The sequence below is a fragment of the Mycteria americana genome, chromosome 14 (assembly GCF_035582795.1).
Source record: "Mycteria americana isolate JAX WOST 10 ecotype Jacksonville Zoo and Gardens chromosome 14, USCA_MyAme_1.0, whole genome shotgun sequence".
NCBI classification, from domain to species: Eukaryota; Metazoa; Chordata; class Aves; order Ciconiiformes; family Ciconiidae; genus Mycteria; species Mycteria americana.
Window position 1 is genome coordinate 999,459 of NC_134378.1, and position 18,806 is coordinate 1,018,264.

At 42.8% G+C, this 18,806-nt stretch overlaps 1 protein-coding gene across 4 annotated transcripts in view; it reads right to left on the reverse strand.

Annotated features, from left to right (window-relative positions):
- Positions 1 to 18,806, reverse strand: part of NDRG3 (NDRG family member 3) — a 65,219-nt gene that overhangs the window by 24,655 nt on the left and 21,758 nt on the right. For 3 of the 4 annotated variants that reach the window (XM_075517136.1, XM_075517137.1, XM_075517133.1), the window contains exons 2-3: positions 9,947 to 10,052; positions 5,813 to 5,848 (exon numbers count right to left, since the gene is read on the reverse strand). In XM_075517136.1, coding sequence (XP_075373251.1) covers positions 5,813 to 5,848; positions 9,947 to 10,003 — 93 coding nt within the window. In that variant the 5' untranslated portion in view covers positions 10,004 to 10,052. The remainder of the gene's footprint in view (positions 1 to 5,812; positions 5,849 to 9,946; positions 10,053 to 18,806) is intronic. The other variant, XM_075517135.1, reaches the window with a different exon arrangement.

Here is an 18,806-nt window from a genome sequence, read left to right on the forward strand (position 1 = left end):
ACCCCTAAAGGCAACCTGGAAGATAGGCCAGGGGCCCTGTTTCCAGCCCAGGACAGTCCACCTGCTGACATGATGTGCCAAACTACATTTCAGTATCTTGCTGAAGACCATGAACATCTTAAAATCTCCTGAAGAGGAGAAAGCAGGGTCATGTTCTGTGTCTCCAAACCCTCAATGTCCCTGGGAACTAGAACAGAGTCTAACTGCATTGAATTATAACTAGTATTGCAATTACTCATTAGCTGCTCTGAAATACCATTAATGGGTGTTGCAAAACGGATGGAAACAGATCAGTCACTGTTAGTGGAAAGGCACCATTCATTTTTCTGAACGCAGGAAGGAGGCAAATACCTTTCTCAACCTAAAGCACATACACTTGCTTTGCTGGAAGAACTCACTGACAAGAGCAGAAAAAGCACAGGAACTTCAAACACCCCATCTGCATAATCAGCCTCTTTAGCACACTGTTGTCACAAGCATACAGAAAGCAAAAGTAACATTTAAGTAAATGCCGTGGAAGCATTGTGCTCATATGTTTAAAAATAAAAAGCATGTTTCAGCCCAAGTCCAGCTAGCAAAAGCTTTCCAGAACTCAACACTGCAGTTTTAAGAAAACAGAGTTTTTAGATGGAAGGCCACTGATGGGAGAAATCAGAGGAAGAGCTTCCCAAGAAAAAAGAATAATGAAAAAAAAAAAAAAAATTCCATTTTACTAATTTTTGGCTTTGCAGTATTTGTTGCTGTGATGTCAGCAGAAGTCACAACCAGTACTTTAGTGGTGACACTAGTTTTAATAAGATTAGGGGCAGCTCCTAATTTAGCAGGCATTAAAAAAACTTGCTTTCTAGATCAAAACATCTTCTGTGTGGTAATTAATTTCACTCTAGCACTTTGAACAAGAAAACAAAAGAACTCATTGTACAAATCAGAAGAACAATGGTCCTCAATATCCTAGACAAAATGTTTCAATGCTGGTGAGAACAGCTCCCCTGTTATTCATACAGAGAAAGCAAACCCTTCCTCAAAGTGCTTACATTTCATGTTATTTCGTTACAATAAACAGAAGATGCTTTAAAACATCTTGTATTCAACGCCACTGTGTAGCAATCACAAGCTGGCTTTAATGATTTCATTTAAAAGTGAACACAGTTTCAATTCAACGTCTATGACATCAGCAAATGCACATGATGGGACATTTCAATAACCTCTCAATAGCAGAATACCATCTCCTACTGCACAGCAAGCAAAAATAAAGCAAAGAGATTGGGCAAGGATAAGCAAACTTTTAAAAATGCAGATTAAAAAGCTTCAAACAAACATACTTGGGGAAGAACTTCTCCAAAATTGAATCAGTAAAAACATGGGCTTACTGAAAAGTTATACTTTCAGTGGAAAAAAGTGGCAAAAAATTCCTCATTGAGGTCTGTCATTAACTCTTCAAGCATTTTGCTGTGTTTTACTCTGAGCACAGGCAACACTGAGTAACTCTACATTTTCAATTACTTCCAGCAATGCATAGCAAGTTGTTGTACAGGGAAACTTCAATTTCTTTCCTCCATGGGTTTATGCATGACTTGTCTTTTCCGTTTCAGCTGAACTCTGCATGTCCTGGACTTAGTTATTCCCACCTCTTCCACACCTTGTGAGCTTCCTGCACATACTCTGCCAAATCCCAGACCCGTCTCCACACCCCAGGTCCTCTTCTGCATGGTGTGTGCTGGAGAGCAAAACACTTCTCTCCCTTCACGTGGGTGGGAGGCAGCAGAGGGGAAGTACTAGCTACAGATCAGATCAAATGCTAGCTTATGTCAGACTGAAACATAATGCAGAATTATTTGGACAGTTTTACAAATATATCAGCATATTCCTTCATTGGTATTTAAAGCAAATCACCTACTTCTTAAAGCAGCCTAAGAGGGTTTGCAGATAATAAAAGCACAAGCACAGCTCTATTAACTGTGTAGGTCACCACACCATCTGTCCATCTGCAACCCAGACCATTTAATCCACCATCTGCCCACAAACATTAGAAGCAGCCAAACCTAGATTTCATTAGGGTTCACATAGCTTTCAAGTAAAATGTAGGTCTCAGATTTAGCTTTATACATTTTATTTCTGAGAATAACCTAGATTCATACTGATAAAGACCCCTAAACCACCATGCTAGCTCTCCTTTTTATCTCCATTGCAAATGGTTATCAGATTATGTGGGGGTTGTTTCAACTGATGCCCAGGCAATGTGTTATTTGTCAGGGTTAATTGAGGTTGCTTGTAGATAAACAGTTTAAGAAAATCAGGGCATCTGTATCTGAAAGTCAGCTGTATCAGAAAAGCTAAAAGCTCCTTCATACTACATTAACCCAGAGTAACAAATTTCAGAAACAAGAGGATGCTTGCTCTGTTGACTTTGCCTGGATCTGATCTTGGCAAGTTATTCAAAACTAAAAACAAACACACCGGGAAATTAATAGAAATTCACAACAGCATCACCCATTTTCCCCAAAGGGGAAAATCCCCAAAGGGGAAAAAAAGATCTTACAAACCTTAAATAGGCATATAACCTTGAAAAGTAACACATGCCAAAGCTTTAGAGAAAACAGCGTACCTAGCCTGTGTGCCTGGTGCTACACAACTCTGAGTCAGCAACAGTGCTAACGACATGCTCGTGAGCTGGGATTAAACTAAACACTTCTCCCAGTCATAAGCATGGATCAACTGCAGAAAATATTTTGAAACTCCAGCTTCCAGCCAGAGGAGGTCTAGAGGTACCGCAGGATGAACAAACGCTGAGGCCGGCTGTGTTACTGCTCTGGCGATATCAAGGCAGAGCTCTGCAGGGGCATCAGTCAATCCTGGAAGGAGCTGGGATGGACTTCCAGCAAATCACCTCATGGCCGAGGGCACAGAATAACACAGGCTGAAATACAGGACTCACTCCAGTATGTCAGTGTCTTATACTGGGGAACTCAAACTGGACCTGCACTGTCAACAGGGTTGCCACCAGTGCTGACAGAGGGCGCCCCCTTCCCTCACCCTGCTGGCTGCAGCCTTGCAAGCACAGCCCAGGAAGTGGTTGGCCCCATGCAAAGCCACAGCTTTATCTCCATTTAAAACAGCTTTTTTTTGACTATTAGAAAAATAAAAAGGTCTGAAATGCAGGTCTTGCATCACTGATGCCATGTTCTCATACTGCAAACACTACACTGTATAAGATAATACAATCCATCCCACAAACCCGATAAATTTTGTCTTAAAACCCACCAGGTCACTTGCAGATGTTACTGTTATCAGAAGCTGATCGAGAACTTCACTGCACTGTAACTGGAAACCATCTTCCAGTTATCATCCTTCATGAATTTGTGGCCAGTTTGTGACTGTTCTTGTAAAATTGAGATTGTCCCCAAGGCTATTCCTCCCTGTGAAATTCTGGAAAAATTAAACCCCCACCTCAGGCTAAGTGCTTTTAAGTCTCTCTTTACACAACAGGATCTCCTTTCCTCTGAAAAGCCCTAGCAAACGTCTTCACTTCGAATTTCCCCTTTTCAAACACTGGTAAGTAAAGTCACACCAATTTCACAGAGGCCTGAATGTGGCAGCCGGACATGCTTTGCCAGATTAAAAAGCAGCAGTAATTTTTCACAGGACAGCAGAAGAGCTCAACCTCCAAGTTTAAGCACCGTTCCTGGTATTAGCAACTGAGGCAGAAAATCCAAGGACCCAATGCACCAGCTATCCTCTCTCATAGATTTCAAACACAGACTTAATCCAGCCCTTGGGGGTACTTTCCAGGTAGGATGGGGAGCGAAGCCAGGTGTGCCCTGAAACCACACCTTGTAGGGATTGATGCTGGAGGAAGGTGAGGCTGGGACAACATTTACAGTCACAAGAGACACTGTGTTAGCTTCTTGCTAAAAAAAAATAAAAAATATTCTAAATGAATTACCAAGAGGGCTCCTGGAAGGAACATCTTGTCTCCTGCCCAACTGTTGCCATGGCCACCAGCTCACTGCTGATCTAAATCAAAGCACAGAGAAGCAACAAGCACCTCCTTCCCCGGCCCAGCGCTCCCAAGAGCCCCCCTCCCTGGCTGCGGGCCGCTTGGCACCTCTTCCCGCAGGCTCAGCCCTGGGGCAGACAGGGAGCCGAGACAACAACGGCACCGGGGCATGCTGAGCACGAGTCGGTATTGTAGCAGTTTCTTGGGGGCTTGCACAGCTTCAGATTTGGAGTGTCCTTTACAGAAGGGTGCAAAGAGGCTTTGCTTGTAGAGGAAAAGCATAGAGTGAAAAGGCAGCAGTGATGCACAGCTCTGTTACAGGGACTTCTTCCTATTTTCCCACTCTGTTCTGGCTCTGAAGACCGTACCTGCTCACAGACAGGCAGGGCACAGGCGAACCCAGAGCTTTGTTGGGTCACTAGAGAATTTGCAGTGAAGGCTAATGCACTCAGACTCTCAGGCACTGCATTTATATTATTTCCAATCATGGCAGACAGGCCCCAATAGGCAGTGCCTGTACTCCCTAATGCTCTTACTCAAAAGCATTGCACCTATTTTTACCCATTCCCCGTCCAACATGGGAGCACACTGTACCTCTGGCAGAGCTGGAGAAGATGCAGAGAGACAGACGGAGACAAGATGGTACAGGGAAGTGTTTTAAACACATTATCTACCTTTAGTAGAACAGAAAAATCATTGCCTAACTGTTGTCGCTTCTAAGACTAGACACTAAAGTTACACCATGCTAAGATTAGTAATTTTTATACTTACAGGCTTTAAGATAACACTAAAACTCACAATGAATCAAGCTAAAGCAGTACAGTGACATGTGCCTGCCCAGATGGGGTGTACTTTCAGTGTCTGTTATCAAGAGATGGAAAAAATACAAACTATCTTCTTAGGACTGTATTTATTATATTCCTGTTCTGCATAGGCTTGCAGAAGGTTTTCTGGAATCATCTACATCAACAGACTTTTATTAAAAGCTATCGTGTGATGTTGACAGCTCTACCCCTTGGCCACACCACTGGTGTAATACAGGCAAGAGCCTGTCCTGTGCTAAGCAGAACACTACAGACACAGAAGCCTTCTGCAGCTGAAGAGAAACAAAAGCTGCTGGCTGCGTATCAGCATGCTGAGTGGGAAGTCAGCAAGGTAATCCGGCATGGTAAATGAGCCTGTGCTCTACAAAATGCACTGTGTAACCTCAGTGCTGTGCTCCGCCTAACAAAGAATGTGTCCTCTGTCTTGGATGCTTGTGGTGCAACCGCTCCTCTAAAAGGATTATTCCTATAGCAACCAGAGTGATCAGGCTCATCTCCGCACTATTCTGTCAGGTAAATAACCTCCCAGAAAATGACCATGGCTTTGTCATGACCCAGGCCCAGCAAAGCAGGGGTGCTGTATCTGGGGCAGCTTGGTGACTTCCATCTCCTCTCAACAGAAATAGACAGAGCATGCAGGCTCCTCCTTTCCTAGCCAGTGAACCAGATGGGATGTGACAGAGCTGCAGCTCCTCAGCATATTGCATGTCTCAAAGAAACTGCTTTTCAGGAGACCAGCCATCCTGTGAGATGTTGTGGAGCCTCAGCAGAGCAGTCCAGGTCTGCAACTCAGAGCTCAGAACAATGTGCTCTGCATGAAAGGGTGAAGGGCAATTTCTGCCAACTGGACATATTCAAGTTCTTATTGATTAAACCTTAACAGGAGTTAAAATTAAGATACAGAGCTTTTTCATCTCTCTCTCTCTCTCAGCATTACTGATGGGCCATGGGGAGCCTGCCCGCAGATCCTTGTCTCCTGCACGTGTCTTACCTGACAGTCGAAGTCCTGGAAGTTGCGAGCTGCATTCTGTTAACAAAAAACAGGAGAAAGAAAAGAAAAGAAAAGAAAAAAAAAAAGTTCAGCACAGTACCCCAGAACACCCCCAACAACATCATGAAAGTTCCCCTCAGGGACCTCTGCTTCAGCACAGTCTAGCCTGACTTAAGTCAGGACAGCAGTGAAATGTGAAGCCCATACAAGAAAACTCCATGCAAGTTCTGTCCATTACTATACAGAAGTTTGCTGGGGGCTGTCCCAAGGCTGTCAAACTAAGGAGAGTACCTGTGGACACAGCTGAGAGTTAAGAGCATTCGAGCACGGACAGATGCACATAGGAAGGACCTTGACCAAAGTCAGGCTGGCTATGAGGTTGTGTTTTGTCTGGTCATGGTGCCCATTATCAATTTGAACGCAGAAGTTTTGAAATGACTACCACTACGATCTCATGTAATGAGCGCAAGAAAACAGGCTATGCAGTCAGGTACTCTGCAGTAACTGCTGTGTGCGTGGTATCGTTCCACAGCGATCGCAGTGACCTGTAAGCTACTGAAACCAGAGTGCATGGGAACTGGGCTCAGCAATTCAGAACTGCCTTTTCCCAGAGGGTGACACCACGCATACAGGTGAGCACAATAAGTACAGCACACATTTGGCATACTGCAAGGTCTGCAGTAACTTGTCCATATGCCCACATGCTTCGTAAGACTCTGGCTCTGACCACAGAGTAGGTTACGCTACTGAGTGCTGTCAAATGTTGCAAAAGGCTGAGCAAATCATTTGAGACAGCATTCTAGCTTATGTGTTTTAGGCATAGCACCTCAGTGCTAAAATTACAACTAGGACTACGTATGCCCAACAGAAACACCCCAAACGTTTCTTCTGGCTGAGCACTCTAACTCCTCTCCATGTGTAAACAAATGGCCCTGTTTTCTTCCCCCCCAAAGCCTTGCCACATTAGCAAAACCACAGGTTGCTACCTATGTTCTTCAGTCTGAGACATTTAAGTTGAGATACTCTAAATCTGTTTTAAGAATCCCCCTAGTGTTAAGTATTGAACTGTGTCAATGTTCTGAATGTGACGTGGCACAAAGCACCAAATCCTCAGGATAGGGGAAAAGAAAATAAAAAGCAGTCCCCTCTTATTCTCAAACTAACTTCAGTTTAGTTGAGATTTCTAAGTTAGTTGAGATTTCTGACAACTCTGTCTATGCCTCTTTCCCCACCCTGTTTAAACACAGACAGTAGCCTTCTCATCTACCAGGTCGTAAAGAAGGTAAATTTAGTCATCCAATGCCACAGTGATTAAGGACTGTAAAAAAGCCTATGAAGAAATGAGAAACTTCTGTACCCAGCACTGGATTTGGATGGTGCATGCTAAGTAAAGAAAAGGCTGATCTGAATTTGTACTGAGAAAAGCAAGATTCCCCAGGTGGGGAGCAGGGAGGAAACGACACAAAGCAAAGAACAAAGGTCTGCAGCTGTGTTGCTTGTCATCAGGGTACACCACGATGCACAAGTAGCATTAGTGCTGACACGTCCTGACTCCTGGATACTTGGTTTTAACACACCAAAATCTGACTTTAAACCATTAATCTATTCATTATCTTAACTTGAGAAAGTCTAAGATTAAGGCATGTTTCTCAGTCCTCTGAAGGTGTGATGGCTGCACCTCAAAGGCAAAGAGCTAGCTGGAATGACCCAATCCAGGCTAAGGGCTGTCCATTCCATCTCCTGAATTTAATGCTGTTGCATTTCAGTATCTTTTCACTGAGGCTATATAAATAAGAGTCAAAGGTGCCAGAATATGGACCAGCCAGAATAATAAAGTGTCATTGGGATAAGTTTTCTGATCAGGTTACAGGCAGTACTCTCTTTTTTTCTCTTTCAATGAAATGGGAACATTTGCAGGTGATTTTCTTTCCCAGTATAAAGTCACTGCATTTTAGTGAGCCTGACTGAGGTGAACATGTATAATCTAATGTATTTTACTTCCCTGCACTTGCATTAGGCTTAAGTTACACACAAACATAGGATTGTTTGTATTCTTTAAAAGTCAGGCTTGTAATTTTCTGCTGACTTAGATTTGAGACAAAACAAAGCCAGGACTCAGTGGTCCCGAGTGGCACTTCCTAAAGTCGAGACAAGTGAACAAAGTATGACCCATTTCCATCTCCCAGGCAGTTCCACTGGTTTTAGAGTTTGAATATTAAGACACCGGAGCTCCTTTTCTCTCTACAGCAGCCTTTGGATATGAAGAGTTCATGAGCACTCACCCATTAGCACCTTAAGAGTTTTTCTGTACTATTTCTGGCCATTAATGCATGCTGGGTCAAACTCCAACATCTAAAGTGGGTTGGTCAGTAAAAATCTTAGTGAACTGCCAGCTCAATACTTTCTGGACTCTGATATGCTGTGCAAAACAGCACGTTATGGCACCACACCCATATGCTCCATAAACTATGTCTAAAAAGGACATGCGTATTATTTCAAGCTTGAAAGCATTAATATGGGCCAGACCTCAGAGATGGTAGCTCCCTGAGGCATTTCTTTTGTTAAAGTGTAAAAAGCAGAGCCACAGCACACTTCTCTTCCACGCAGTGCTGATGATGGTTCTGGACTCACTCTTACATATTTTTTCCTACTGACATAGTATATACTTCCTGTAACTTCAGAACTGAGTCAAGGAAACCAAGTATCACTTCATATGTGCCCTTCTGTATGCTGGTTAACACCACTGGGCTGGTTAGGTAAGCGCTCTGGATTTAAACCAGAACTGTCCCAGCTATTAGCTAAGAGACTAAGGCTGTGCAGATGACACCGTGGCAGGGACCTGATGGGACTGGTCACGCCATACTTGACAGAGAGACTGAAAACTTATAAAGTGAACGACACTTTCATACCTCCTACTTAGGTCAGCCCACTGAATCAAGGGAAATCTACCCTCTTGAACTCAAACACGGAAAATCCTAGGAGAATCATGAGCAAGAGCTGGGACCCTGCATTTAGGCAGCTTGTCTTCTGTAAACGTTTATCTCTCATTTTGAAGGCATAAACTGTTTTCAAGGCCTTTCCATACTTTTATCTGCTGATCTACACCGATTTTGTTCTTCCAAGGCTCACTCTCGCTGGAAACATTTTAAAAAGCTATGTTTAAGCTATGGTGGAAGCCTAGTAGTCAGCACTAGACTGTAAGAATAGGCAGCTGGACTGCAGATTTCAGATGAATTTTTAGATTTTACAGATACTAAACAGATATGCTAGTACACTGCAGAAATTAGCAAAAACTAAGCAGCACAGACTAAAACATAGCAGAATTGCAGAGCAGCAAAGCATTAGGAACTGCTTCACATACCATCAAACTCAGCTGTTAGGTATCGAAAGTGACCAAACCGCGTTGCTCATAATCACAATTTGCAGATGCAAGATTCTAGATCTTGTTGGGATGGCCACAAATGACTTAGGCACTCAGAGCAACAGTTCGTGGCAGAATCCAGTGAGGCTATGGCCTTCTTAAAGCCCAGATGGCTCTCCTCCAGCCCACAGAAGACAGAGTGAAAGGCTTTAACAGCTGCTGCAATACAATGATTTTCTAAAGTTTCAGTATTGCATGAATCTGGACTGCTCTAGCTAGGCTCTGCAGATATTAAAAGGAAGTGGCTCTCCATTACTAAATCCAGGGAGACAGGGTTGTTTTAGGGGTCAAAACATAAAAGGGTAATTGAAGACAAAAGATTTTAAACAAAAAAGTAAAAAAAAAGAAAATGGGATACAATCCAAGGTTTCTCTACCAAGCATGAACTTATTAGGGTTCTACAGCTTTGCCAGGTCAGGAATGGTATCACCTTTCCATTTTCTGCCCTGCCTTTGTAAATCCTTAGTTCAGGCATGACATACTGTTTGGCCGGGACTCCAAACTCACCTGAACTGTGGTGGTCTGTCTTTCCCTGAGACTTTGGAAGAGTTATGTGGTGGTGGATTATCAGAGTAGGGAAGCATTTACTATTTACTGTTTTTCAGTACTTAAGGTACTTCAAGCTGTAAACAGATTCTGGCAATCAGAGCTCCTCGCCAGACATAAAGTCAGCCAGAGTACACCTGTGAGAGCAAAGGAGCAGCTAGCATTACCTTATCATTCAGGAGTGGTTTGATCTCTGTCAACTGAACATCCTGCAGTTCATCCATGGTGCTGTAAGTGGAGCCAATTAACCCTCAGAGCAGCAAATGGGTGATTCTGAAACAAAAGCATATTGTTACAAACAGTATTACAAGAGGTGCTAGCCAAAGAAAGCTTTAAGATCTTTCATTAGACTTGTATATGCCCAAACCGAAGCCTGAAAGTCTGAAAGAAGCTGGTTCTTGGTGCAACACAAAGCACCTGTAACTGCAGAAGGCAAACAGCCATGCTTGCACTGAGTGTGTTAGTTATGTTACTCCCTACCCTGCGCATCGCCTTGCCTATTGAAAGCTGTCCCTGAAAGCTCAGGCTTTTCTACTCAGAAAGTCTGGATTAACTTCCATGCATTGCTGGTACTTCAGCCATAGTCTGCCTGGAAATGAACTGGAAATGACTGGATCAGCAGACTGAAAAACTGTGTTCAGTATGGGGGAATACAGACATCTCACTGCCATGCCTGACACACCTTAACCACAGCACCCAGCCACTAGAGACAGGGCTGTGCCTGTAACCCATGAGACATGCAGCCAACACTGCATTTGCACATGGGAGAGAGAGGTGTGGAGATCCAAGTACCTTGTTGGCAGAACATAAGAAAGGCCAGAACCCAAGGCAGCCCTTGTTTTATGAGGTGGGATATAAAAATGGCCCCCAGATAGTCCTGGTCCAGTCGAACATGTGCAGGGTAACACTGTTAATTGTGCAGCCCAAACAATCATTCTCCATCAGGTGGTGCAGAGTCATCAAAGGAAAGAAAAAAATGTAAAAAAGCATGTGAGGTTGCCATACATCTATGGGAAGTCACTGCTGCCACAGAGTCAGGGAAGAAATCTTCTAGCATAAATACAACAACGAAGATGGAGGAAAAATACGGCAGAGTTTACCAGGGATTTAATTTTTATTCTAGAGGCTCTACCTGTGTTTCTAGACAGGAGAATTTCCAGAGCAGGCAGTTGCAGCAATTTGAAGAGGGCTCTGGCAATAGGAGATGATCATGCCTGATGGTGCAGATTACTTGGTTGTTCATCTACACTATACATATTACAGTAGATGAAATAAAAGAAGTCATGGACATAAGTAGGGACAGGAATAGGCATGTGGTGGGCTTCCTGGGCGTTAGCCGGCTGTGCTAGAAAAAGACTCTCAAATACTGTCACAAATCAAATTCTTTGTCCAAGATAATATTCTGCTGCTAACCACAGAAGAAAAAAAGTGGAAAAAGGGTACTGCAACTGTGCTTCTCCAGCCACCTTAATTCCACACATACATGCACTGCCCCGGGAAGGAGGGGTTCCCCTCACCCCAAACACTGTTGCAAAGCTGCGCACTCCTGTCATCCCCCTTTGTGCCAGGACTAACATTGGTGTGGCTGAAGGCAGTCTGTCACAAAACAAATCATAATGCCTTTTCCCTCTGAAAATCAGCCATAGCAACTCCCCTCTTTTTTAGCTGCTTTGGGAAACTTGAAATTATTCTTCTTTTTCAGATTTTTTTGCTGCAAAACACATCAGTTGTGAGAGTTCCAAGAAACCAGCTAATTTACAAGTAACACCCCCCTTGCCCCATGATGAATTTTTATTCATAAGAGCGGTAAGAGTCATTATATAATGCACTGTAAGCCCCAGAGGAAGAGGTAATTACTGTAATTCTGATAAGGCGTTATGGAGACCAAAAAGTATTTTCTACTAAGCAATTACAACTTCTGTATACACTGGGACTGATTAAGAGCTCAACATCTACCAGGTTCTCTCCAAAACAGCATCCCACAAGGTTACAGACACCAAAGGAGTTTCAAACAAGCCTCACAAAGTTTATCTGCAGCAGGTGACAGACAGTACTAGAACAACCACCTTATTATCTGGAGAGCTTATTCCTCTCTTATGCTCCTTTGAAACAACACCCACTGGACCTGATGGCAGGCAGGAAGGTGATCCTTATTCTTGGGGTTACCCAAGAGACCAAGAAGTTGTCCACTCTACTCAAAGGGATTAAAAAACTATGCACACACCAGCCACTTTTCTCTGTGGGTTTTTATACACAAGGGAGAGGTAAGTTACGCTTATTTTGTGGTTCATGAGTCTTGGGCTCATAGCTAGCATTTTTGCCTAAACCAGAGTCTACAGTGAAGCAGGGTATCTAATAATCACTCTCTACCGAGCTTTGACTGACCAAAGAACAACCCAGAGCGCCAACAGCTCTGCATTACATTGCTCAAAGATACTTTTGCTAACACTTTGCAGATGTTCCTCCTAGTTTCCCCTGAGCTATACAAAGAGCAGCAACTCCCAGAGAGCCTTGGGATGCATCCTGTATAAACCTGCCTGGGGACATCGTTTGCTGCTGATACAAGCATGCCAGACCACAAAGTGTGTAAAGTCTAGAGAGAGGGAGACAGACACATTTTGTAAATCCCATGCACTACTTTTTTTATTATTCTCATATAACAAATTATTAACAACTACGTAGGTGTTCAAACCAAGGATTATCAAATGCTTTTATCTCAACCACCTTGATTTCATACTTGGTCTCTGGATGCAACTACAGTGCACACAATAAACAACGTCACTCAGAAATTAATCTGATGCTTGTCTTCCTGGTCCACTATCGCTCCAAATACTGTTTCAGGGGAAGGGGGTTCTCCAGGGGCTAAGACAACAAACTGCAACAAACTGCTGTGTTATACCTGCACTACGTGTTGCTCCTTTGTTAAAACAAGCTGGGCAGCAACAAGAAAGGCTGCTGTTTTGGATGCTGGGCTTAGAATTAGGTGAAACTTCCTTGAGAGAGAAGAGACCACCTTCCTTAACACCAACTGGGCTCATGTAGCTGGGAAAACTTCTGTAGGGGAGCATGCAGGAAGAGCAGGAAGCTCTGCAATGAATCTGCAGCACAGTCATCCTGGGAGACCTCCTTGGCTTGAAGGAGACTCTCACCCAGGCTGCAGGAGCGAGAGCAGGACCTCTGAAGGGGCCAGAGGGGACCGAATGCTGACGTGAGCCAGGAAGCCACTGAAAATTGCTGATCTGAGAGCAAAATCGGATGGAAAGATTAAGTCTGCACAGCCACAAATAGCCAGATGGTGGATTTCTTTTCTAAACCTTTTCATTCTAATCTGCTCATCCAGCAAATCTGAGTTTTTTCTGCTTTCCTAGAAACTCAAAGCTTTTTGAAGGTTTTTCGAAGGAAAAGGTACAGGGGGTCCCCATCACTGCTTGCAAGCAGCATTTTTTAGATTGTGGAACCCGCTCTTCCCAATCCACTCACTTCTGAACTCTCCAGAAAACAGCTGAGTCACAGCCTCAGGACTTCATTTGAATCCGTTCAGAGGATAGTCTGTAGGCAGATTCACGCACTTTTCTCTTCCCAAGGTCTTAGCACTCTGAATGTGATTGCCCTGGACCAAATCTGGGTAACTTGTTATTACAGCATGAGATCTGACTCACTATACATGATTATTCACCACAACTTCACCTGAGCACCCTGCTATGCTAACAGCAACATGGCTTTTGGTTTGAAACATGGCAAAGGGGCACATTTGTCTAAAAAAGGCCAAAAAATTTCTCAAAAGAGAATGCTTTGTAGTAGAGAGACCTGGTAAAGCACATCTCCAAATGCAGAGGCAAAGGGAAGGATAGGGTACTGGTGACCTGGGCCATCCTCTGCGCCAATCATGTTAAAGACTCCTTGTAAAAGATCTGCAGACACGTCTGCCCAGGAAACAATCAATTCTCTTCCTCCACTCCTCCTGTTATTTAAAGAAACAAACATGTCATTTCATAAGCTGAAAGCAAGTTTAAAATACCACAACAAAGCAGCATAAATATTCATAGCACACAGAAGAGCTCTGTAAAAGACAGGCTACAGGCAAAGCAAAAGGTTTGCCTGGAATGATCTGTGTATAAATCATACATTTTTCTATAAATGTCCCAGTACCACCTGCTTTGCAAGTATTTCTCTTGCCTCAATTTATATGTGACTATAAATACACTCAAACACCCCAATTTAAACCATCCATCCCTTTCCAAAGGCTTCCTGAAGGCTGGAGTAGACTCTATGCTCTTTGAAAACCAGTAAGACAAGAATCAAGGAAAGACATTTGGTGAATCATTAGCACAGAGACTAGAAATCAGGGTAGGACACAGAAGGCTGCAAAAAAACAAGGCAGGTGAGCTTCAGAAAGAAACCATCTACCTGTAAATAAGATCTGAAATATGTGCTCACATGCTTACTCCAAGATAAGGGTGCTCTCAATTTACATAATTTCAATAGACAAAAAAAGAAGTTGTGTTAAAGTAAGTTCAGTAAGTCAAGAGCATGAGTACTACAGACCTGCAGCCACAGAGCCAGCAGTGTAAACTGCACTGCCTGTGGGTACTTAGGCTCTGGTTTCTATTCGGTGAAATTCTAGCAGCACCGCTCCTCACAGGGTTACAAGCTGCAAGAGTTGGATCTTGAATCCAACTCTCTGGGCACCTCCTTGAATATTCTGTTTTATTACAGAGGTGCAATCACTCCATGCCGTTTAGGAACTCAGTGCAACGAAATCTTGTATTCAGAGGCTGAAAATTCTTGTTCATTCATCTCTTGACTTCTACATTAACTAGACTACAGCTTCTAATTCGTTAACTCCATAGCCCGTTATACTCCTACTTTGTATGTTAACCACATTGAGGCAAAATTACACAAGACAGTTATCAAGCTATGCTCCAGAACATGGCATTAAATGTACCTAAATATATGCTTACTTGTTTGGCAGCCTAGCAGAGGCCAGCTGAAGAAGCCTCCTCTCTAGGGACTGACTACACTTACAGTTAAGACAATCTGGGTTAGGTTTCCAAGAACTGCTCTCTGACACAGCTACCCACTTCTTACAAGATGGAAAGAAGAAATGCTGCTCCAGCGTGTGCACAGGAAGACAGGGACAAACCCAGAATTTGCAGCCAGTGCAAGAACCCACAGTCCTCAGGTTTGCAGCTCAGGCATTTATTCAGCCTTGTGTGTTGCGTAGCTTTTCACTACAGCTTTTTCCTTTCTACATAAGGGGATTCCTGCTTCCAGTGTCTCTTTTGCTTCTCTCTCTCATACACACCGGAAGACAAACTGCCTGACGAGGCTCCTCAGCCTGGTTGGGTAGACTGCAGTCTTGGCATATAGATCTTAAGTAAAATAAGTTTCATTTATGGCCTTTGAGACCCTTGGGCATTCCCATTATGTTGCCCCTCAGTCTTTTGCAAGCCTCTTGACAGCAGTGTGCTTCCTAACCACCTGCATAGGCTACTCTGTTTTCTTACCCTGAAATGCTGGCTGACATGGTAAACTTCCAGCAAAAGAGGCAAAGGGTCCAAACTCAGTTTCACAATATTTTCCTAGGTTACTCACTCTGTGTTCCAGCTTTTTTGGGAATGCACCACATGGCGCTCCACCTCCAAGACAAACTGCCAGCCTGCAGAGAGAAATTACGTTCTGCTTAACCAGCACAGTGCCAGCTACTGCACACGAGTGACAGCAGCTTCATAACACAGCATGCTTTTACCTCCTTTAAATCTGGGCTACACCCAGGACAGAAATGCCAGTTGCTAAGTATACTTTCTAAGGAGTTTAAATGAGACCTACATTTAACAATGTAAGGTAAATGTCTGTGCCTAGCTTTCCATTAATATTGGAGAAAGAATCCAATTCTAATTACAAGAAGCATCACGCTGCCATGTGCGTAACTGAGCTCAGCTAGCAGGACATCATCCTTAGTCACCATTTGAATTAACAGGCATCAACTATAGGGCTGATGAAGCCAGTATGCAAGAAAAATGCAAAAGTCTTCAAATTGTGTTGGGTTACTTGGACCACTGCCCATGAAAACACTGAACCATGCTGAGCTCCCCTGTACAGTATAGTCCAAGAAGTTTTAGAGTGGCGATATCCAGGATATAAACTGGAATGAGAAATTTCTCCTATGAAAATGATGCAAATTATTGTCTCCCAAAGAGCCTTTTCTGGTCATGGTATCTCTTTCAAATAGCTTTGCAGCACTTCCCTTGTAAGCTGTTCTCCCCACTGCAAATGAAATAAGCAGTGGCTATTATTATCAAAGCATAATCATGTTATTCACATGATTTTTCCACGACCCTTTCTTGCCCAGTGGCACCACTCTAAAGCAATACCTGCATTATGCAGTGTCAGCAGCTCACACAGCTCAAACTAAACCACAGAGCTGTTTTTATCAGTTTTATGGTGAAGGACATGCTCAAATGGTTCTGTTCAAAGATGCTTTCTCCTCTATTGAGCCACCTGCTTCCGCAACCCCCATAGTTCAGGAGGTCCCACCCAGGTATGGGTGAGGGCTCTTGAAGGCTCCAGTTGGACATTTGCCCCAACCAAAACATTCGTAGCTTTTTCATCAGCACTGTCTACCATCACTGCATTCACCACAACTTCTCCCCATGCCATCTCCTCTATCTGTCCTGCGACAACACCTTCAAGCTCTCACCCACATAGAGGCAGTATGGGTAGCTGAACTCAATTGCTCAGCATGCACACAGCCTCTGATCTGACACAAGGCAAGTGGGGAAATCGGTCTCTTCGGCAGCACCTTACTCTTAAGCAGCTTATGATTACATCTGGCTGCTTTCCACCAGATCCTTCAGGTCTCTTTGCAGTTTTATTTTCAAGCTTGTTTCTGCTTTGTTTCAACTATTCTTCCTACTAATTGACTGTGCGTTTTTACATTTTAAGTGAAAAAATTAATCAAATGTGACCGTGTATCCCATTGAGCAAAATAAAGCATTCCAGAGCAAGATGGATTGGAAAACTGTTTAAATGAGATTTTAACAATGATTTTCATCATCAAGCAGCATATTTCAATTTACTAAATTTAATGCTGATTTTGCATTTTATTTATCTTATTGAAAAATTTGCATTTTCACTGGCTACTGAACATTAAATTGCATTGATAAATATAGCCTTTACACCCAACTGAGCCTTCTTGCTGTGTGGGAGGAACCACCACTTAAGTTATGGTATAGCTAAACAAACATTTAGTCAGACCTCAGTTTTCATATTTTGTAATGCAATTGTGATTGATCTTTTTTAACTCATTTGTGTGAAGTGCTATCGGGATGGAAGAAAATATTCAGATCAAAAGCATAAGAAAAGTTTGTAGAGTCACTTTCATTTTAAAAATAAAACTACCTTAAACTCTTTGTGTTCACTCATATATATAAATTGTACAACCTAAAACTGATGTCATAAGATATATTCAGCAGTGAAGGAATTGCACCAAGTAGTTTTGGTCACATCTCTTGGCATGTGCAGTGTAATATAGTGCAGCCTGGATAAACCTAGCTTAATGTGGGTACAGAAATCATCACAGACACGTGCAAAGCTCAGGAAGAACAAATATGTTCTCCTCCTCAGCAGCTAAGACAACACAACTGCTTCTGGTATCAGCTCATTCAGGTAACTAACACTTTTTCATTGTGCTGTATATGTATATACATCTAAATCCCTTCTCCTAAGGTCTTCACAGAGCATAGCCAACCTTTTCTTCTTACTTCATTCAAACTTGAATAAATGGATTTTGGCCATCAGAGAATAGTATACTTGCAGTCAAAAGCTGATCAAACATTTCAACATCTCCAATTCCAAGTTATCCATGAGACATGGGAGAGACCTTTTAAGTTTTATCAGAGCAAATACATATTGTTTAGTATTAAATAATTATGTCTATTGAATATAAGAATACAGATGTACACAGAAGACAGATTTAACCCGCAGGATGCAGTTTCACTATTTTAATCTGCTCTAACTGCAGACTGCTTGCAAAAGGGACATTCACAGGATTGACATGAATTTTAAGAACACATACATTGTATGAAAAACAAATCGCTAAAATTAGATTTTTATTATGTGCTTTTTCCCCTTCTTCCTCATTAATTAAATGCATCTTTCCCTTACCCATGTAGCACTGCTCCTTGGAGCTTCCCAGAACAAGCTCTTTCCGTTTGGCTTGTTGCCTGTCCTGCATCATGTGAAGGACAATCTCTTCTCAAGTATCAGCATCTTTACTTCAAAACCATCACAACTGCTGTACTGCTGTCACTTCCATCATTTCCTGTCTGTGAATTAACTTCCAAGCAGAAAACATCCTTGTGTGTGTCAGGCTCAATTTTATGCCCCTTCTCAGGCAGCTGGCCAGCGCAGGAGAGGCAACTCAAATTAACATAGTTAAAGCCAGTAACGGATATAGGGCAACTCAGAATCAATTCAGGGTGTAATTTCATTATTCATTTAATATAATTGTGGGTTGTTGCCAAAAGGGATGCTCCTGTCCTCCCTCCCTATGCCAGCCAGAAATTCCTTCCTCTCCTTCCCTTGTACCAGGTTGATGATTATGCAGTAATGTGGCAAGTCAGATCTGCTTACTGCCTCCTCAATTGTTTTTTCCAGGACTAGTTTTCACTTGGATCAGTGAACTGACTGAGGAAAAGGCTCCTTCAGCTCCTTGTGTACCACCTTTTTTCTAAATCTGTCAAGTATAAAGACCTTGCTTTGAGATTTGATTGTAAGAAAGCAGGTTTTTTGGCAGTGTTAGCTCTTCAGTTGAATCACGGAGTGGATAAAGTATGTGCTCACAACACTGCCAGATGATATGCAGGGGCCTGCACTTAGCTTCAAGATATGCTAAATCTAATCAATTTAGATAAAGCATATACAGAATATAAGACAGAACTCAGTTTGCTAATCTGAATTGCCTTGTTGTAGGGTATTATTTCAGGATACAGAGGAACTAAAGTTTTACCTCACAGTCTCTGAAAA